The sequence below is a fragment of the Bos mutus genome, chromosome X, assembly GCF_027580195.1.
Source record: "Bos mutus isolate GX-2022 chromosome X, NWIPB_WYAK_1.1, whole genome shotgun sequence".
Lineage (NCBI taxonomy): Eukaryota > Metazoa > Chordata > Mammalia > Artiodactyla > Bovidae > Bos > Bos mutus.
The window spans coordinates 110246612-110270195 of NC_091646.1; the positions used below are offsets into that span (position 1 = coordinate 110246612).

At 40.1% G+C, this 23584-nt stretch overlaps 1 protein-coding gene across 1 annotated transcript in view; it reads right to left on the bottom strand.

Moving 5' to 3' along the window:
* Positions 1-23584, bottom strand: part of CHRDL1 (chordin like 1) — a 126531-nt gene that overhangs the window by 19932 nt on the left and 83015 nt on the right. Inside the window, exon 6 of the mRNA XM_070366617.1 lies at positions 5777-5844. Coding sequence (XP_070222718.1) covers positions 5777-5844 — 68 coding nt within the window. The remainder of the gene's footprint in view (positions 1-5776; positions 5845-23584) is intronic.

Genomic DNA, 23584 nt, shown 5'->3' on the forward strand with positions numbered 1-23584 from the left:
TTTGAGAGAGAAGATTGCTGACCCAGGATAAGCTGCAAGTACAAGGAGTTCTTTGATTCATGTGGGCAAACACAAAATGAAAAGCTCGGTACCAGGGACTCAGAGCCTGGACATATGATAAGGGTAGAAAAATGATTCATGACACACACACACAAAAACCTCAGGAGTTTTGATCAGAGGCCAGCCCAGCTCTCTCCAAACCTCATCTCTTTTAAGACTTGCTTTACAGACAGAGAAACTGAGGCCAAGAAGAAGAGGGACTTAATCTGGGGCGAAAGTGAAGGCCGAGTTTTGGGAGATGGCAGAAGAGTGGGAGAGCAGGGCAGGAGAGAGGAAGGCTAACAGGAGGGGGACGTGAGAGAGATCATATCTGGTTAAGCTCAGGAGTCCACAAATATTTGCTTAAAAGCTGCTGCAAAGAAAAATTCTCTCCTATATAGAAGTCTGCTACAGCATTCACAACCACACACACCACTGGTCTCTACCTTGGCTGCACAGAGAATCACCTGGGGGAGCCGTAAAAATACTGATCCCACCCCCAGGGATTCTGATTGAATTGGTCTGGGGTAAGGCCTGGGCAACGAGATTTTTAGACACTCCTCAGGGAACCATAATGTGAAGCACAGGTTGAGAATCACTGACATAAAGGATCTTCTGTTTTGGCCCCAGGGTAGGGGTGGTGATGTGTGATTTTGATTTAGGAGTAATGGTTCTTTAAGAGTCCTTCCCTTGAACAAAGGAAAGAGGCTTACCAGAGGCCTGTCTGACCTGGGAACTTAACAGGAAGGAGAAAGAGGCATTAACACCTTGGAGTTGTAAGTGAAATTGGAGCTTATCTTTAAAACCAGTCTTGAATAATAGGCTGCTTGAGGAAGCAGGTCAAAACCAGTTAGGTAGAAACAATCACATAGCGAGGCTTTGTTTTCTTCTGCTCAATATTTTGGTATTATTTGATTTACTGACTTGCAGGATTGACAAATATCTTGGGCTTCTGAGCTGGCTGTTACACAGTTCTTTCCGGGTGTTGGAAAATCCCCCGCCATGGTAGAAGCTACCCGGGAATTTCTTCTTGGCTTGTTCCAGTATCTAAGATATATGGGCTTTTTTTGGCAGAGACAGGAAACATGAAAGTGTAGAAATGGCCTTGGAAATGCCTTCATGTTTCTGTGTCTGTGCTACAGTTTTGCAAGTGCACTCACTGTGTGTGCTAAAGAATCCGCCTGCAGGTTCGATTCCTGGGTCGGGAAGATCCCCTGGAGGAGGACACAGCAACCCACTCCAGTATTTTTGCCTAGAGAATCCCATGGACAGAGGAGCCTAGCAGGCTCCAGTCCATGGGGTTGTAAAGAATTGGGCACGACTGAAGCAACGTAGCATGAAAATGCAGGAAATGGCAACCCACTCTTGGGGTATTCTTGCCTGGGAAATTCCATGGACAGAGGAGCCTGGCAGGCTACAGTCCATGGGACCAAAAAGAATCAGACACGACTGAGGATGCGTGCACACGCATCACTGGGGAAACTGGGTAAAGTGTACACACCATCTCTCTGCGTTATCTCTTACAGTCGCAAGTGAGCCTACACAGAAAAAAAGTTTAATGTGAAAAATGTTTCTGAATGTATTCTAATCCACATAGCCACAAGCACATGACATCTTAGTCACGAGTAACCTAGTACTATCCCCGTCTGGGAGACACTCAGGCCAGTTTCCTATCCACAGCACTGTTCTGACAATGTGAATGGGACACGGATTTTTATGTGCTTCACATTGTTTGTATGCCAAATTCTTTCAGTTTTGGTAAGAATTGGTGATGGTAAATCTCTGAGTAATCTATTGGGGGCAAAATCAGAGTTTGGCTGTTGTCCAAAACAAAATTATGCTTGCTTTCATGTTTTGGCTTTCCACACTATGGCTACTTCTTTCTACTCACATACCACACACACACACACACACACACACACACACACACACTTCCCCTGATGGAACAAGGACCAGTTTATATAAAGTTAAGAGCTGGAAATCAAACGGAAACCATTTTAAGTTTTTACAAAGGAGTCATCACTGAATTGCAGGTTCTCCTACTTGTGCATTTTGTAAAACTTGGTAAACTGAGGGTTTTCAGCCCACTTGGCAAAATAAACCAATCAGCTCTGTTTCTGTTGACCCAAGGTTGTGATGGTTCTCTGGGAATAGGAACAGTCTACTAAAGAGCACCGTCTACTGAATCAGAAATGTGTTGTTGGGACTTCCCTGACAGTCCAGTGGTTAGGACTCCAAGCTTCCAATGCAAGGGGCATGGGTTCCATGCCTTGTCAGAGAACTAAGATCCTAAAAGCCACATAGTGCAATGCCAAAAAAAAAAAAAATCCCACAAAGAAGGAAATGTGTTGTTAGGGTTGCCCTTCTTTCCCTCCCATGGGCCTGCAAAGGGTATTCAGAAGGGATTCTCTTACCTTCTAATAAGTTTGAAGAATTTCTCTCTGATTTGGGAGAAATTTCTATAAATCAACATTAAGGAATGGTCTGCCCTCCATCTTTACAACATACACACATACATTTCACTCCACCTTCTATGCCCATTCATTCAACACATATTTATTGGGTGCCTACTATGTGCCAGGTACATACTTTTCTGTTACTACAGATGCTATTTATTATTTAAATCATATCCCACAGTATCTATCCCTTGTAGAACAAAGGAAAATATTTATTTATAATAAAGTGGAACCATCTGGACATGCTGGCCTACCAGGCCCAAATATTTGTTTCTAAAGATAGGTCTTGACCTCCTTTGAAAATTTATAACTCTTTCAAGGTCCTGCCTTCTACATTTGACCTTTTTAGCTATGGGAAGTATCAGATTAAGTCCAGTTCTGTGACTAGCAGTTTAAGAAGAACAATAAAATGAGGCTGAAATACAACGATGGAGGCAGGGCTAGCCTGTGATGAAGTCAAGAAGAAATGAAAATTAATGGCATTACTAGCAAAACCACCGAGTGGGCCACAGTGCTTAGTGTTGGGGGCTAAGGCACCCAGCTTAAGGTGACTGAGACCTAAATTTGGCTTAGAATGGCATCTGGTTGGCAGTGACTAACTTAGCCACTCTCAATATCATACCATGATAAAAAAAAAATTGGGGCTGAGAAAAAAGTGAAGTTCACAACACAGAACAGGGAGACTGATATCCTCTCCTATCAGGATCTGGAAGGAATCTCACTTAGTATAAAGCTGGTATATTGCTAGATGGAGAAAATCCTTCCTTGGGGTCTATAGGAACCCGCAAACTGAAAAGCCCACTCTCTCTTGCAGGAGTGCTGTTTTTTTCAAGACATCCAGAGTATTCTCCACTCCACCCACAAATCCTTCTCTACTCATTTGGAAACAGGAATGTCTTGAAAAGAATATGACCTCGCAATAAAACAAATGCAAATCCTTTAATCTCACTGCTGAGGGCGTTGGCAAGCTGGGGACATGAAGTCAGAAGTGGCACATGTGATGACCTTTGCCACACTGAGATGTTGTGTTGGTACTCATTATTTTATTAGGTCCTGGATCAACACTTTCTCCACACCCTCACGATTCTTGGGCCTGACCTATAATTCCTTACCTTATATACAATGTCTGTTGAGAACTAATTCCTAAAATTTTCAAAATCATTTAAATTTATTACAAAACTAATTCATGCTCATTGAAATATATCAAATAATACAGAAGATACAACACAAAGGTGGCGCTAGTGTTAAAGAACCCACCCACCAATGAAGGAGACCTAAGAGGCACTGGTTCCATCCCTGCGTTGGGAAGAGCCCTGGAGGAGGGCATAGCAACCCACTCCAGTATCCTTGCCTCAAGAATCCCAAGGGCAGAAAAGCCTGGTGGGCTATAGTCCATGGGGTCTCAAAGAGTTGGACACAACTGAAATAACTGAGCATAGAGCACGCACGCAGCTTTCTTCCTGCCCACTTGCACCCCTTTGAGAGTATCACTCTTAATACCTTGGTATATAATCTTCTAGATCTTTTAATATGCATTTACATATGTGCACAGACAATTTTTACAGAAGTAAATGACAGTATACATTGTATCCTGTTTGTCTGTTGTTGTTGTATGTTGTATTGTATATTGTTTGTTTACAGACTGTATCTTGGCGCTCCCTCCACTTTACTGCCTTTTGATGTTCAGTACCACATTCTTTTTAACAACTGTATGATGTCCCATAGGCTGGGTTTATTTAACCAAGCCCCTAGAGATAGCCTTTAGGCTGTCTCCTTTTGTCTTGCTTTTATGAAAATAATTCTACATTGACTGCTCTGTTTACTTCTATTGTGGGCTTCCCATGTGGTGCTAGCAGTAAAGAATCCGTCTGCCAATGCAGGAGACACAGGAGATGTGGGTTTGATCCCTGGGTCAGGAAGATCCCCTGGAGGAGGAAATCGCAACCCACTCCAGTATTCTTTCCTGGGAAATCCCATGAACAGAAGAGCCTGGTGGGCTACAGTCCATGGGGCTGCAAAGAGTCAGACACGACTGAAGTGACTGAGCACACATACTTCTATTGTAGAAGGGTATGATGAATAGGTGAGCCCATCCTTTGGGCATAGGTACCTTGGACATGTTCACATAAACCCTTCCCTAAGTCGTAGGCTCCCAGTCATACAGCTGGAAGAGAGGAAGGGTAGCAGCCAGATTCCCTTCCTCTACCTGCAGCATCTTCTCGTTTTCCCTCTTGGTGCTAATCTCAAAATAACTCTTAGGAGTGGTCATCTCTCTCTATGTATAGTCATAGCATCTCTTATTCCTTTTTATTTTGAAATAATTAACAAGAAAGAAACCCTCCAATAAATATATGTTTAAATACAGTGACACTCCAATTCTCTAAAAATCAGCAAGGGAGATGGTCCAGTTCAAATGATCTATCATATTTTGATAATAAGATTCTTATTTTGTACTTTTTGTGCATTTTTTATGAAATTAAAGATTATTTAAATTCTACAATGCTTTACCATTTTCAAAAGTTGCACACTCATGATTTCATACAATCACATATGGACTCTATATATAAAGTCCCAAAATATGATAGATCATTTGAACTGGACTATCTGCCTTGCTGATTTTTAGAGAATTGGAGTGTCACTGTACTTAAACATATATTTATTGGAGGGTTTCTTTCTTGTTAATTATTTCAAAATAAAAAGGAATAAGAGATGCTATGACTATACATAGAGAGAGATGACCACTCCTAAGAGTTATTTTGAGATTAGCACCAAGAGGGAAAACGAGAAGACGCTGCAGGTAGAGGAAGGGAATCTGGCTGCTACCCTTCCTCTCTTCCAGCTGTATGACTGGGAGCCTACGACTTAGGGAAGGGTTTATGTGAACATGTCCAAGGTACCTATGCCCAAAGGATGGGCTCACCTACCTTGCAATCCCACAGAAGGTCCTCACTGTTGAGCTAGGGGTAGTGATTTGCCTTCCTTACAGAAGACAAATATTTGGCAAGTCATCCTGAAAGGATGACTTCTAATTTAGACGAAGGGTGCCTAAAGGCTGGGCTATGATTTTTTTGTATTCATGTCCTGGCCTCGGTTACCAATTACACAACACACTTAAATGGTTCCAGGTTGGTGATGATGGCATTCAAATTTCTGAGGACAGGGATGAAAAATGGTGTTAGAGATAGGTCCTTTTATGGAATTGCTGGGACAGTAGCCATGGAGGGAGGGCAGTCTGGCCTGATGCTGTGAAGTCTTGAATTATTTGAGCTATTCACACTTACTGCTTCTCTGTTGGCAGGTTGCCTGAAGATATCACCATCAGAATGTTCCCACGACAATTCTCCATCCCCTGTTTATGAAAAAGAAATAATCATATATACACAAAAGGGAAAAATATCACCCTTGTGACCCAGTAACCCTTTGGGTTCTATGATCCCAAAGTTCTTTAGACATTGTAGCCATTGTGGCTTTCTTTGAACAGCAACGCTGAAAGACTTCTGCCTGGGTGTGCCTCATTTTTCAAGACAACTTCAAAGAAAGTTGCCACTTTCTAAAATAGACCATCCAGCAATATTACACAGAATTTGGAAAATGAAAGGGAAAATCATCACTTTCCACTGTAATATAGCCATCATTGTCACTTCTGCTTATTTTATTCCAAAGACAGTTAAGTATTTTACAGGTCATATTCAACTTGTGTTTAAACTACGCTTAAAGAATGAGAGTTTTGTGAATTTGGTCTGTCATGATTTGTTAAATTCACCATTATGTCTCTAAGAAGGTACAACTTGATCTGAAAGTTAATGTAAAACTTGCTGTGGTTGGAGTGTTTACACAACCCATATCTTCTATTTTTGCCTGAAACACCTTTCTCTGGGTCTCCACGACCCAAGTTTTGAACAGTGAACCCCTATCATTTTAGTTACTTCTAGACTAATTGCTTTTAGGGTAAAGATTCTACTTTCAGCCTTGAGAAAGGCAAATGCACAACAGATATGGATATTCCTCAGCTAATTAAATATAAAAAAAAAATAAGAGAATAATCTCCAAAAATATTGCCTTGTGTTATCTATGTCCAAGTAAGCAGATGGGAAGAGCTTAGTCTTAGAGATATTTGCATCACTCTAAATGAGTACTATTTGTGTGTGTGTGTGTGTGTGTGAGAGAGAGAGAGAGAGAGACAGAGTGTGTGTGTGTACCTGGTTGAAAATAAACCCAATATCTATTCAATCATATATCTCATGGGATAACAAGGAATACAAAAATATATAAACATTAAGAATTTTCTACCCTAATTAATCTCCCAAAATTTTGAAACCTAACTCTAATGAGTAACATGTTACTGGTTCAAGTACTTTTACTGGTTTAGGGCTGGTAAAAGACATCAAAATTCATTTGATACCAATATTATCACTGAGCAGTGACATAAAACAAAGCATGGCTTTAACTCTCCATGATTCAAAGATCATCTCTTGGAAAAAAATTATGAATGTTGAAGACTTAACTGTGATTTCTAGGTTTATCTTCCTAAAACACTACTTTGACTATATAATGGTATCGTTTTCTGATCAAAAAAATATCCTCAGTAGGTTCCCATGTAGGACTGTCTATAATCAGCCCCCACCTCATCTTTACTGAACATCTACCTCCTATCCAACTATCTTAGCTACTCTACAATGAAATCCCTTTGACCTCCTTACTCTTCAGTGAACCTGTGGCTCCCATTCTTGCTTCCATGGTTCTGCTCATATTATTCTTCTGAAATTACCTTCCCATCTCCCACACCTCAGAACTCCTGTATGACTATGAAAAACATTCAGGTTTTCCTCTTCTACAAAGCTTTCTTCAAGTACTCTTACATATTTCTTATTGCCTAAAGGACTTAGGTCCTTATAGTCAAAACTGTGGTTTTCCTAGTAGTTATGTATAGATGTGAGAGTTGGACAATAAAGAAGGCTGAGTGCCAAAGAATTAGTATTTTTGAATTGTGATGCCAGAGAAGCCTCTTGAGAGTCCCGTGGACTGCAAGGAGATCCAAATCAGTCAATCCTAAAGGAGATCAGTCCTGAATATTCATTGGAAGGACTGATGCTGAAGCTGAAGCTCCAGTACTTTGGCTACCTGATGTGAAGTGCCGACTAATTGGAAAAGACCTTGATCCTGGGAAAGATTGAAGGCAAAAGGAGTAGAGGGTGGCACAGAATGAGATGGTTAGATAGCATTACCAGCTCAATGCACATGAACTTGAGCAAACTCCAGGAGATAGTGGAGGACAGGGAAGTCTGGCATGCTGTAGTCCATGGGGTCACAAAGAGTCAGACATGACTTAGTGACTGCACAATTAAAGGACTTAGCATCCTGTAGCTTTAGAGATGTATAGGACTTCATCTATTTTGAAAATTTGTCCAACAGTTCCATTTAACAGGTGGAGAAACCAAGGCTCAGAGAGGGCAAGGAGCCATTCACTCACATAATCAGTTGACGACAGCTAACACCCCGAATTCCAGATTTCCCTGCTCCCAAATAAGTGTATTCATTCTATAAGGACCTGTCCTTTTTATTATTTGTGTTATTCATGGATGTATCACCATGATCTATAACAGTACCTGATACATAATAGTCACTCAATAAATACTCATCAAATGATGGAATTAGGAAATCTTCTTTGACCACCTATTTAAAATTTCAAATACCCTCTGATACTTCTTACCACCATCTTTGATTTTCCATTCTAAGACTCAAGAGTATCTAGTGGTATATGTATTTTATTTCTTGTCTGCTTTCTCCTACTAAAATTCTCCTATGAGAACAAGGGTTTTTGTCTATCATGTTCCCTGATGTAACCAACCCCAGCACCTAGACCAGAGCTGGGCATGTAGTTAGTACATACTCAATTTCTTGAATGAATGAATACTAAAATACTTTACAATATTTTCTGCTGTTAAATGTTTCCTGAGCCTGCCTCGTTTCCCTAAAGAGAATGCAAATCCCTAAAGAGACCATGTCTCAGACCTCCCTCTGTGTTGCCTACATCACTGGTTCTCAAAGTGTGGTCTCCAGATCAGCAACATCAGCATAAATTGGGAACTTGTGAGAAATGGAATATTTTGGATCCCACCCTGTACCTAGTAAGTCAGAAGTTCTGGGGTGGGGGTCAGTGATCTGGTACACATCAGATGCTCAGTTTATTCACTGAATTGAACTTCAAACATACAGAATTAAGTGCTTAGCCAATAGCAGACTTACCTCTTCCTGGTTATTCCATGTCTGAGTAAAGATAGCAGACAAAGACCACATGCAGACTCTTTGGAAACCATAACTAACCTTGTAAAAGTGAAGATGCTTGCACCTTTGTTTATATCAAAAAATAATGCCTAAGTCACAATGGCCATCATTAAAAAGTCTACAAATATTAAATGTTGGAGAGGATGTGGAGAAAAGGGAACCCTCTTATACAGTTGATGGGAATGTAAATTGGTGTAGCCACTATAAAAACCAGTATGGAGGTTCCTCAAAAAACTAAAAATATAGTCGCCATATGATCTAGCAATCTCACTCCTGGGCATTTACCTGGATAAAGCTATAATTTGAGAAGATACATGAAACCCTATGTCCATAGCAGCACTATTTACAATAGTCAAGACATGGAAACAACCTAAATGTCCATCAACAGATGAATGGATAAAGAAGATGAGGTACACATATACAATGGAATATTAGTCATAAAATAAGAATAAAATCATACCATTTGTGGCAACATGGATGGACCTAGAGATTATCAGACTAAGCAAAATAAGTCAGAAAAAGGAAGACAGATACCATACGGTATCACTGTTATGTGAAATATAAAATGCAACACAAACGAACATATTTATGAAACAGAAATAGATTCACAGACGGGGAACAGACTTGTGGTTGCCAAGGTGGAGGGAGCTAGGGGACAGAAAGATTGGGATTTTGAGATTAGCAGATACAAACAGTATATATAGGGTGGATAAACAACAAAGTTCTACTGTATATCATGGGGTACTATATCCAATATCTTAAGATAAACCATGAAAAGAATGTGAAAAGGAATATATGCTGTGCTGTGCTTAGGTGCTCAGTCATGTCCCACTCTGTGACCCTATGGACTGTAGCCTGCCAGACTCCTCTGTCCACGAGATTCTCCAGGCAAGAATACTGGAATGGGTTCCTCTTCCAGTGGATCTTCCACACCCAGGGATTGAATCCAGGTCTCCTGCATTGCAGGTGGATTCTTTACCATCTGAGCCATGACTATAACTGAATCACTTTGCTGTATAGCAGAAATTAGCGCAACATGGTAAATCAACTGTAAATCACCTTCAATAACATTTTTTAAAAAGAAAAAAGTAACTCCCCAAAGTCAGTTAACATATATTGAATGCTTCTTGGGTAGAGAACTTGATACTAAGTCAGAAGGAGAAGGCAAATCAGGGCTGGACCCTTCCCTCAAGACATTTACAACCTGTTTGGAGGTGACAGGTAACCAATATGGAAATCAGATGAACCTAAACACACAAACAGAGTAACAACTGGAAAGGCAAATGGAATATATATGCTTAGGAGATATCAATTGTGTGGAGTGAACAGTCAGATGTAATCATGGAAACCATCCCCAAAGAATTGTTAAGTCATGTTTTTAGAAGTAGATATTGCAGAGTATAAGGGCTTCCCTGGTGCCTTAGAAGTAAAGAATCCACCTGCAATGCAGGGTTCGATCCCTGGGTCAGGAAGATCCCTGGAGAAGGAAAGGGCAACTCACTCCAGTATTCTTAGCTGGGAATCCCATGGACAGAGGAGCCTGGCAGGCTACAGTCCATGGGGTCACAAAAGAGTCGGACATGACTGAGCAACTAAACACAACAACTGCAGGTTATAAACAGACAGTCACATGGGCAGAAGGGATTGCCAACTGGAGGAAATGGCATTTGTAAAGGATTGGAGTTTTGGAAATAGAAAGTCACATAGTGGACACAGCAAACAAGGTGTGGCTTTAGTGGAAGCTTCAGAAGTGAAACAAGAGAAATGGGGCTGGTGGAGAGAGAAAAAAGGAGGGAGGGGGGGATGGGTTGTTGAGATAACTGGGTTGTAAATATTTCTCGTGAAACTTCAAAGAGAGACTAAAGCATTCACATTTGATTGTGTTACCATTTTTTATGTAGAGGTGCCTATGGTAAAAGTAATATTTGTGGAAGCTTATCCTGGCAAGGGGGTGTTGACTGGTTGGGGAGCAATTAGAATCTGGGAGGCCAACCAGGAGGCTGTTGTAGTAATATGTAATAGGCCATGAGAATTGAGAAAACAGCAAAGAAGGGGTGAATCATACTACTGCAGATAACATGTAAATTATAAGACCCCGAGGGAAGATTTGATAATGGAAGAGGAAGGCAAAGGAGAAAGTATAAAATGACATTAGGGTTGCAAGTCAGGAGAGCTGGGGTATGACACTGCTCTTGACAGTGACTGAGTGGGAATGCACTTGGATTTACTTGTTACATTTTGGCTGGCAGTGCTGGGTCAAAGTCATGTCCTGAGCCAAATGAAAATATGGGACCAGAGAGAAGATTTGAAACCAGGAAAGATTTGCCAGCAAAATGGCAAAACAAAATGTAAATGCTATAGTATGTGGTTTCAAGCCGAATTGAAGCAGCCAAAAGAGAACAAATTATAAAAGAAAAATGAGAGAGTAGCTCTCCTCATCATGTGCCCTTTTTAAATGTAGATTTAATGATTGTTATTGACATGAAATGTTTATTCAGTATGACCTTCTAAGAAGTTCAAGTTATTATACTTAGACCCTAGAGTCTTAAAAAGGCTTTTAAAGAGGGTCTTTAAATACTTCATAGTCCAGACAGAATCTTAAAGTAATATAGAAGCATACAGTCCCTGTTAAATAAGCAGAGAGGCAAGATGGCAAAGCAATGAGACAAGTCATTTATCATGCAGACTATTAAATATGCTGTAATACAAGTTCAGATAAATGTGGCATAACCACCTAAGCATTTGCAGACAGTTATATGTACCTAAATTTGAATGATTTCACTTCATTTAAAACTACTGGAGCCATTACTTGTGTGTGTGTGTGTGTGTGTGTGTGTGTTCATGTCTGTATTCTCAAGTAGGAACTACAAACTACTGGTATTTTTGTTGCCTTTGAGCTTTCAAAATCTTCAAAATGGCATTCTCTATGCTAGAATGCTCTATTGTTGTTGCTATTTAGTCGCTCAGTCATGTCTGACTCTTTTACAACCCCATGGACTGAAGCCCACCAGGCTTCTCTATCCATGGGATTCTCCAGGTCAAGAATACTGGAGTGGGTTGCCATTCCTTTCTCCAAGTGATCTTCTAACTGAGGAATCAACCCTTGTCTCCTACTTGGCAGGCGGATTCTTTACCACTGAGCTACTTGGGAAGCCCAGAATGTTCTATAAGTAGCCCCTAAAGGTTTCAACATTTTAATTATTCTATATATGAAACAAAGCTAAATAGTTAAATTTGAATTATCTTCTTAGATGTTCACATCAGTGGTGTTTTAGACTGGGGTGGGGTCTATCTAGAGAGCTGAAAATAGGTTTGTCCATTTAAATCTTAAATATTTCACCTTAGATGTATCTAAGAGACAAGGACATAAAAGAAAAAAGTAGGCACCAAAGCCCCCAAAACCTATTTCTTTGCCTTTTTCCTTAATTCACTGGACAAATTGAGTAAGAGGAAGCTTCTTTTTTCAGCCAAGGCTTTAAAAAAAAAACAACAACAAAAAAAACAGTGATTCTAATGGAGACAGATGGATCCTAGTTAATTCCGAGAAGCACCAAGATGTAATTTTAACCAATTTTTAAAACCAAAATGAAAAACAACTCTAGTGTACTGTATGTCAAACAATATTCATTTAACCTTAAAAGCCACATGTGTTGTTTATTCAAACCTCAATTATACTCTGAGTGGTACCCTATGGAGATGGAATGGCTTGGCTTTCTGGTAATGAGAGAAATGGAGAACAAGCATTTGAAAAATGGTCAAGAGCTAGGCTAAAATTCAGACTGTTTATAACTCCCATTGCTCCTATTAATCTCTGATTGGTCAGAGCAGGTCACAGAAGTAAACCTTGTCTTCTCAAAAGGACCAAGTATACAATGAGATTATGAGATACCCATGAAGATAAACCTCAGACAGCAAAACTACGCCAGCATGTGGCCACTTCTGAACCACACTCATCACAAATAGGGTGCCCATAGATTCTCGTTTATCTGGGACAGCTCAGTTTTATGTCTGTTTTGCTGGCAGGCATAATTGTTAAGATTGCTTCTTTCACTTTCAAAAGTGTCTTGGTTGGGATGATAAATTCCATGGTTACTCTAATCATAAGGCAAATAGAAATTGTAAATGAATTTCCAAGACAAGGGGAAATGATCTCCATGACAAGGAAAACTGATCTCTGTATTTTCCGAAGAACACGTTGAAATCAGCAGAATCAAGGCAATAACTAAGGGTTTTTGAGGAAAAGTGGGAGTAAGTAGAGGAAAAAAACTGATCGTGAAATCTCCAGGTAACTATGTACCAGGTTCCCTGGTGGGCCACTTTAGAACCAGTGCTCAACACCCAAACTGGAGATTAAAAAGAGAATGGAAGCAGATGACTTGGTTGGGGGGGTGGGGAGCTACTACCAAATATCTAATTCTACAAATCTGTTGGTGAGGGAGCAAGTGTGCTCTAGTGTCTCATAAGGTGGACAGTCATTTTTTAAAATCTTCTTATTTTGTATTGGGGTATAGCCCATTAACAAACAATGGTGTGACAGTTTCAGATGTACAGTGAAGGGACTTAGCCATACATATACATATATCCATTCTCCCCCAAACCCCACTCCCATCCAGGCTGAGACATAACATTGAGCAGAGTCCCCTGTACTATACAGTAGGTCCTTGTTGGTTACCCATTTTAAATATAGCAGTGGCCACATGCCCATCCTAAACTCCCTAACCATCCCTTCCCCCCACCCTTCCCCCCTGGGAAGCATAAGCTCATTCTCTAAGTCTGAGTCTGTTTCTGTTTTGTAAATGAGTTCATTTGTATCATTTCTTTTTAGATACCACATATGAGGGATGTCATATATCTTTCTTTGACTTATTTCACTCAGTATGACAATCTCTAAATCCATCAATGTTGCATGAAATGGCATTATTTCATTCTTTGTAATGGCTGAGTAATATTCCACTGTATATGTACCACATCTTCTTTATCCATTACTCTTGGACAGTCCTTTTTTTTTTTTTTTTTAGAAAATACCTTGCTGTCAAATAAAGCACTTAATTGTTTGGGCTGTCAATTTTAAGCTCTTAGCACTTTAAACAAAATACCTGCTCGAGAAATACTAAGACACAGACAAGGAGGGAACTCCTGGCACCAGTGGCAAGCCAAATCAGAAGGGGAGTACAAAAGTATTATCCAGAAAAATCAGAAATGTCTGTTTTTTTAAAAAACTGTATTGTGAGAATGTGCATGTGTTTGCAGGAAGGCATCATAAAAGAGGGAATAATGAAACTTAGACATGGCCCATGACCCACATTCTGCTCTTTCAATGGAGATGTGATTAAACAGATCAATGTTTATGGTTAGAAATGGGGTCTTTACATCCCAGGGTAGTCCCAATGACTCTTCTGGAAGTGTTAGTATATCTAGCCGTTGGGAGCAGAGAAATCACAAAGTCTGCTCCTCCCAGTAGCCTCAGACTTAAGAGTCCCTGAAGTTGCTTCACACCCTCAACCTGAGAGGCAGCATAGTAATAATGGCAAAGAAAACAGCCTGGAGTCAGACCACCTGGGTCCAAATCCTGACTCTGCCCCTTCTCACCTGTGTGACTTTGAGCACATGAATGAACCCATCTGTGCTTCAGTTTCCTTCTTTATAAAATGGAGACAATAATACCTACCCATATGGTTGTAAGGATGAAATGAATTAGTATATGCAAAGAGCTTAGGACAGTGCCTAGCACACTGTGTTATATGTGTTAGCTATTATCCACCCTCCCTCTTCTTCCTATCCTTTCCCTCTATTTCTTCTTTCTTCTTCTCAAGAGTAGCCCACACATGGGGAAAACCCAACTTAAGGAACCTTCACACGTGTGCTTCCCAATGGCTCAGAGGGTAAAGAATCCGCCTGCGATGCAGGAGACACAGGAGACATGGGTTTGATCCTTGGGTCAGGAAGATTCCCTGGAGGAAAGCATGGCTACTCACTCTAGTATTCTTGCCTGGAGAATCCCATGGACAGAGGAGCCTGGCGGGCTACAGTCTATGGGGTTGCAAAGAGTCAGACATGACTGAGTGACTAAGGACACACGCACAAGTGTGCAATGTATTTAACAAAAGAAAGCACCTGTATTTTTTAAAAAATGAAGCCTAACAGAAAATTTATGTCCACACATAGAAAGGGAACAATTTCATTTCTAAAGCCAGGGTTCTGGAGACACCAAAAAATAAAAATGGCTGCAGACGGCCATTTTTCATTCCTTCAGCTCGTTCCTTCTAAACTAATGATTAGATTCTCTCATCATTATGCTAGTACCTTTTCCCTTTTCATTTTTATTTAGAAAAGGAGTCTGCATTTTAATTAAACCTCTTTTTCTCTCTTTGCTTAAAGTAATGTATGAGAGGACAGATAACTGCTCCTATGAGAGGCAGTGCAAATTACATAGTCATAAAGTTGAGTGGTAAAAATTCAAGTACCCAAATAGAGTCCTGTGCTACCACCTTCAAAAATGGAAAATAACAAGCAGGATGGAAGAAGGAAACTTAGTGATCTACCATTGTTTACTGCCTGGTTAACCTGGAAATGAAAAGCAATCAGTTTAGGGTCCTTCTTCTTTCCATGAATACCACTTTGGCTTCCTGGCCCCATCCAAAGAGGACTGGACTACCTGGTGGGAGCAGAAGATGTGGGTCTGACTTTAATGGCCAAAAACAAGGAAAAAGTGGATGGAGTCATTTCAACAATTAGCTTCTATCAAATGTTCACTTTGCCTGGGCCATGGAGACCTGGACTTTATAAATTCTTACAGTTACAGTGTAGTGTTCGAATATGATTCCTCTGCCTAACATCACTCTTCTTTCTGATGTTTCTTTTTCCTCTGTTTATACTGTCAGTTAACAAATCAGATTAACTTCCACAATCGTTGAAGTCTAAGTGTTCACGAAGTCTATTCTAATGAGAGTAATGGGTATACCCAGTAATGTGTTTCTGAGCAGTCATGGTATATCCCTTGAAGCAGTCAGAAGGACAAGGCTGAAAGAAGAGTGGCTTTAACCACCCATGAAGAAATAATTGCTCTGAAATGCTTCACTGGGAATTTCTTATTTTTATTGTAGAACCAGACTCATAATACACATGAAAAACCCTCTAGCCCAGCAACGGGATGGGGCATTATTGACCTTGACAGGATACCCCAGATGGCCAATTAGGAATCATCACTATTAATTTGTTAAACTCAGTATGAAAGTCAATGCTGTCCCATCCACTGTCTGAGGGCTTTCTGTCTAAAAGAAACATTCTAGACATAAAAGACATGCCAAGAAGGAACATGACGACTTCAGAGCACTGGGAGTCCTGGGATTGTCAGCAAGGATGTGAAGATGAATTCTGACCACAGGGGATGGAAAGAGAACAAAAACCACCTGAAAGTTTCCATGGAAGAAGAGAGCTTCCAGTTGGTGTTTAGAAGAGGAGCAGTAGACAAGGATAGAAAATCTCTAAGGTAGTCCCATGTTCATGAACATGAATGATTTACTTTTGAAAAGGAATTGCTAGTGGTGGTCAAACTCTTCTACAGCTATGAAAAGATCGAGTGTTTCAATACATTTTGAAGTTTAGGCAAGAACATACAATCACAAAAATTATTGAGTTATTTTTAATTTTTTTAAAGCAGTGTTTTGCATTAGCAATGCTTCCTTCCTACCATTATGACCAGGAGATGGGAGTGTTTCTGCAGAAAATGTGGGCAAAAAGAAAATGAGATCCTGACTGATATGTAAGGATCTATATTTAGAGTTGTTATTTTCTCTCATTTCCTTTGATTTCGAAAACTTTGAAAATTTTGGTAGATTTTTATGATGTTAAAAAATGAAATAGCTCATTTACCACTTCCCTCAAGATCTCTGGGCTCAGCGAAGATGGCATCTGAGGTGTAATTTTGCTGCTTTTTGGAAATAGAAATCAAGAGTCTTAGGTAAAATGGCAGATGTCTTGAACACTGACAAATTGCTTTTAAACAATTGCTTCCAGTTTCAGTTACCATGAAGGAGTTAGTAAAAATATCTCAATTTCATAAAAAGAGATTCAATTTTCACCTGGGCTAACTGGAGATGTATTAGATAAATGAGCTTGGGTTGAGTAAGTTGTAAGATCAGTCATTTCTCCTGCCTCCCTAGGCAGGACTACACTTTAAGTGCTTGCCAAAAGCTTTACATAACTGTGGCTCTCTTTCCTGTTAGCAAATCCATCACAAGTTATATGCTTAGTACTATGCTAGGGGCAAAAGAGGAAGAAGATGGTCCTTTCCTCATAGAACTTCCCAGTTGAGGAGCCAAGACCCATTAAACAGTGAATAATAATGTGAAAATGTCAAAGTGTTAGTCACTCAGTCATGTCCAACTCTTTGTGACTCCATAGACTATAACCCACCAGGCTCCTCTGTCCACGGAATTCTCCAGGCACGAATACTGGAGTGGGTTTCCATTTCCTTCTCCAGGGGATCTTCCTGACCCAGGGATCAAACCTGGGTCTCCTGCTGCTGTTCCTACAACCTGACCAAGCCCTGGAAGTGGTCAAAGAAGGAGACCAATGAGGACTAGAATGATCAGGTAAGGCTATTTAAATGAGATGCATGCAGCACTATTTACTATAGCCAGAACACAGAAGCAACCTAGATGTCTATTGACAGGTGAATGAATAAAGAAGATGTAGTATAGATATACAATGGAATATTACTCAGCCATAAAAAGAAATGAATTTCAGTGAGTTCTAGTGAGATGGATGAACTTAGACCCTGTTATACAGAGTGAAATAAGTTAGAAAGAGAAAAATAAATATCATATATTAATGCATATATACGGAATCTAGAAAAATAGTATTGATGCAGGGAAGGAATGGAGACACAGATGTACAGAACAGACTTGTGGACACAAGTCCCCCACACAAGACGGGGAGGGAGAGAGTGGGACGAATGGACAAAATAGAATCAACATATATACACTATCATATCATGTGTAAAATGCATAGCTGGTGAGAAGTTGCTGTATAACACAGGGAGCCCATCCTGGTGCTCTGTGATGACGTAGAGGGGTGCGGGGGGAGGGGAGGGAAGCTCAAGAGAGAGGAGATATATCTATAATTATGGCCCATTCACATTGTTGTATGGCAGAAACTAACACAACATTGTAAAAATTAAAATAATAATAATAAAAGAGCTGCAACTTCAGCTGGGGTCTTGAAAGATGGGCAGGATCCTAATTGATAAAAGAGGAGTAGGAAACTCTTCCAAGCTTGTGGGGATTAAGAGTTAAGAGAGGCACATAACAGGAGGTAGGATCAAGATGGCAGCAGAGGAAGATCCTGAACTCACCTCCCATGGGCATACCAAAACTTCACCTACTTACAGAGCAACCACCTCTGAGAGTGACCTGAAGACTAGCAGAAGATATTTTCCACAACTGAAGATATAAACAAGGAACCACGATGAGACAGGTAAGGGGGTGGAGACTGCCATCTAGTCAGGACCCACACTCTGGCAAGGTGAGAGGGATATAAACACGAATGTCCTGCCCAAGGAGCAAGAGGTCCAAGCTCCACATTGGACCCCTCAGCCCAGGAGTTGTGCACCAGGAAGAAGAGCAAAAGAGCTGGTTTTGAAAACCAGTGGGGTTTACATTCAGGAGAGCTGGAGGGCTGAAGGTGTGCTCAAAAACTCATTCACTCTGAGTAGTAGCAGAGAGGCAGGAGGCAACTGGGACTCCACTGGGAACACAGATGCTGGTGGCAGCCATTTCTGTAAACTCACTCTACTGTGCTGACACTGGCACTGGTAGGCACCATTCTGGAATCCTCCCTCTAGCCTATTACCACTGGGGACTGCCCAATCTACCAGTGTACCCATAGCAGTCATGAGCCACCAGGTCCCACAACCAGGCATGCCTGGGGCCTGCCCTACCCACCAGTGTACCCACAGCATTAAACTCAAAATGTGTTAAATACTTAAATGTAAGACCTGATATCATAAAACTTGTAGAAGAAAACATAGGCAGCATGCTGTTTGACATTAGTCTTAGCAATATTTTTCAGATCAATCTCATTAGGCAAGGGGCTTCCTGGTGGGATATGAGTGAAATAGGCAAAGGGAATGAAGGGGTACAAACTTTCAGTTACAGAATAAGTCACAGAGATATAATGTACCACATAGGGAATATAGTCAATAATATTGTAATAACTTTGCATGGTGATAGATGGTTACTATTTTGGTGATCAATGCATAATGTATATGAATGTTGAACACTTAGAAACAAATATAATATTGCATGTAAAAAAGAAGGGCATATGACAGGGCTGAAGGTGGGGAGGACATGGCATATTATAAAAAGAGAAGTGCCAGTCTAGAGGAGAAAGTGTGTGTGTTGGTGTTGAAGAAATGAGGATGGGTAGTGAATTAAGGAAGAGTCTGACTGTTTGACAGAGGACCTTTAAAGATAAGCTACAGAACTCAGATTAGATAATATGGTAAGAAATGGTAAACATGGAACAACACGATCAAGTAGTTCCTTAATATGTGAAGTCTGAACTTGAGTATATGCAGCAGGTACAATGCAAGAAGGACAGTATAGATACTTCTATAAAATAGGGTAAATAGGGTGGCTGGTTTCATAGTGGGATCAGAAGTCACAGATTCTAGGAGGATAGGACTGCTGCCACTTATACCCAGAACTTTTGAGTCAATTCTCCCAAATCCTGGGGGTACAGAGAGCGAAGAGGAATATGGTGTGAGTTGAGGCCAGAGAGATGGTCTTGAGCCTCGGTCAATTATTGGCTTTTATAACACCTTTCCTTCATAGCATGTGGCATGATTATGATTTCATATTCACTTGTCTCAATATTTGATACATGTCTATCTTCCTCATTAAATTCTATGATGGCTGGTTCCATGCCTGTTTTGTTCACCATGGTATCTCCAGTACTCACACAGTGCCAGGTACTTAGTGGTTGCAAAACAAGTGTTTGTTGAATGAAAGAATGTAGATATTTATACTTGGGCTACTCTAAACCTAGAAATGGGCTTCCCAAGCGGTGCTAGTGGTAAAGAGCCCGCCTGCCAGTGCAGGAGACATGAGACGTGGGTTTGATCCCTGGGTCTGGAAGATCCCCTTGGAGGAGGGCACAGCAATCCACTCTGGTATTCTTGCCTGGAGAATCCCATGGACAGAGAAGCCTGGTGGGCTATAGTCCATAGGGTCACACAGAGTCAGACATGACTGAAGCGACTTAGCATGCACCCACACAAGTGCTATGTATGTACACCATCTACCAAATGCAGGCTTGGCTCTCAAAATGCCGATAGCTTACCCCATATATGTCTCCCTTGCTTAACGTCTAAGAACATAGCCTTCCCCTTTGCTTTGGCAAGATAGGCAGAAGACAGGAAGCAGAAATGATAAATGGTGGAAGAAGCTGGGACTGGGTTTGGGTTTAAGGCCTGCCTGCCCAGAATGTGGCCATAGTACAATCTCTGAAGAGTTTTTTTTTTTTTCCTGCTGATAAAGTTTCCCTTAAGGTTCCAGTGGCTGTGTGCACTATGCTTCCAGTCTAGATGAGGTTTGCTGAAGTGCCAGCAATGACACACCCTGCCAACACTCTCCTGACTGTCCTAGCCTCAAAGACAAGTCTAAACAATTGAGACTGGGGTTGAGATTCAATCCATGGCTAAGATTGCTGTCTGACCCAGGAAGAAAGGCACACATTAGTGTTTGGTGACAGTGCAGAGACTATTTCAATGGGGTCTTTTATATTAAGGTTTGTAAGTTCAGTGCTCAAAAGGTTATTTCTTCTGCAGTATTTTGCCTGCAATTAGGGCGGCCAACATAGAAGAGAAATGTGTCTGGGTTCCCTGCTGAATGAGTAATATGCTTACACAAGGTATACCTTTGTAAAAACATCATTTCAACAGAAAAAAAAAAATAACTAGGTGCTTCAAAAATTAACTTCAAAGGAGATTCAATCACATTATATACAACTGAAAGATGTAAAGACATTAAAGACAGAGAAAAAAGCATCAATTTTATGAAAGTGTAAGATTTAGTCTTGAGAGGGGAAGATGAAAGAGAATGGTTTATTTAGGCTGGAGAAGAGATGGCAAAGAGAGAACTTCATGAATTGTCAAGTGTGTGAAGGGGCAGTACACGATCAGTAACAACTAGCTTTTATCTGTTGCTTCTGAGGACATAACAAAAAGAAAAGAAAATTAAATCATGACAAGAAAACCACTGAGAAGATAGTTAGTCCCAGGATCTGTTGCCATGAGAAGGACTAGAAATAAACTTCTGTATATGTACATTAAGGAAATAAAAAGGCAAGACTATTGGAGATAGCTAAGGTGCAATTCTGCTTAACCCCAGGGTAATAAATATAGTCATAATGCACTCACACGTCACTTATTAAGCAATAACTCTTTGCTGGACTTTCTCTTAGCCTTCTGTCATCTCAGTTAATTTTTACAACCTTTCTGTTGGTTGTAGATATCATAATTAGCATTTACACAGCTGAGAGATTCGAGGTCCTGAATGGTTGTATCTTGCCCAAGATAAAATTACTAGTTGACTGTAGCTCTGCCAGGTCAAAACTATGTCCTCTGGCTTCAGAGCCTATCTGCATTGCACTCTATTGCCTCTTGGATGCAATAATACATCTTTTTGCACTTTCCTTTATCAATTGTTCTTCAGTTTAGATTTCACATTATTTTCCCCAAACAAAATCACCTTAACCTAACAACTGGATTATAGCAATTAGCTGGTTATATTAGTAACCACGTGTACACCTCTGCTAAAAATGGACTCTCTTGGGTGTGTGGAAAAGGGAACCCTTGTATACTATGGATGGAAATGCAAATTGGTACAGCCACTATGGAAAACAGTAGGGAGTTTCCTTAAAAAATCTAAAAGTACAGCTGCCATATGATCCAGAAATTCCATTCCAAGGCATATATCCAGAAAAGAGAAAAACTCTAATTGGAAAAGATGCATACACCCCAATGTACATAGCAGCACTATTTATGATAGCTAAGACATGGAAGCAACCCAAGTGCCCATTGACAGATGGTTGGTTTAAGAATATGTGATATAAATACATATATACACATGTATATATACATATATATACATATACAATAGAATATTACTCAGCCATAAGAAAGAATAAAATATTGCCACTTGCAGCAATGTGGATGGACCTAGAGATTATCATACTAAGTAAAGTAAGTCCAACAAAGACAAATATTTTGTGGTATTACTTATACATGGAACCTAAAAATACAAATGAATCTATATATAAAACAGAAACAGACTCAAAAACATAGAAAACAAACTTATAGTTGCCAAAGGGGAAAGGGGTGGGAAGGGACAAATTAAGAGTATGGGATTAAAAGATACAAACTAGTATACATAGAGTAGATAAGAAACAAGAGTTTACTACATAGCATAGGAAACTATATTCAGTATCTTTAATAACAACCTATGATGGAAAATAATCTGAAAATTACATATATATATATAATTAACTGGATTACTTTATTGTACATTTGAAACTAACACAATACTGTAAATAAACTATACTTCAATTTTTAAAAACGGACTCTCTTCTCTTTGGAGTGGACTCAAGCTGGGACAAAGATGGGAAAGGAGATAAGGAACAAAAGAGTCTTTCCTGGCTGAAAGTTCATAGTTGTACTGAGGGACAGTACACACACTGTGAGAAACAGGTATGGAAAGATCCAGTGCCTTATTGAAGCATACATTAAATTAGGCTGCAACTAAATTCATGCTGACCTGTAAAGGCTGGTGCAAAAAGCATAGTAAAAAAGATGAGCCTGTATGGATACTAAGAATAAGGTCATTTCTTTCTAAAAGAAATATTAGTTATAGTGTGCTAAAGTAAGGTAGGGAATAAAAAGCAATATGAGGGATCACCTAATTTCCTATTGACCATGAATGAATGTAAAGCCAGTACCATCACCATAGTCAGTAATTCAGAGGAAGAAAAAACAAAAAAAATATCTTATTTTTGTTGTTGTTGTTTAGTTGCTAAGTCATGTCTGACTCTTTGTGACCCCATGGACTGTAGCCCACCAGGCTCCTCTGTCTAGGGGATTTCCCAGGCAAGAATACTGGAGTGGGTTGCCATTTCCTTTTCCAGGGAATCTTCCCAACCCAGGAATTGAACCTGCATCTCCTTCATCAACAGACAAGATTCTTTATCACTGAGTCACCAGGGAAGACCAATATCTTATTTTAGTAGCATCTAATTCCAACCATGATAAACTTTCTGGCAATATTTCCAAGCTAGTGTGTGTTCATTCAAACAATACCTACTCTGTGCCTAGCACAGTGGGGGAAAAAAGATGAGCCCAAAATAGTTACTGCCTTGAGGAACACATATTGGTAGGGATGATAAGACATGGGCACATATAATAAAAGACAAAAGGTGCTAAGGTTATAAATGCCACTGGAAAAGCACAGGTGAGGTCCTGAAAAGTCTTAGAGAGGAGGGAATTTAGTCCTAATTTATAGGATTAAAAAAAAATCATGGAGGAGGTAGCGTTTGAGCCAGCCTCTGAAGGAGAAGCAGGATTTAGGGGTGGAGAAACTGGAATGAAGGTGGGAAGGCAAAGAAGAGAGAAAGACCCTCCCACTAGTATTTATCCAAATCAAAACCACAGTGAAGTATCACCTCACATGGGTCAAAATGGCCATCATCAAAAAGGTCTAATAAATGTTGGAGAGCGTGCCAAGAAAAGGGAATGCCCCTACACTGTT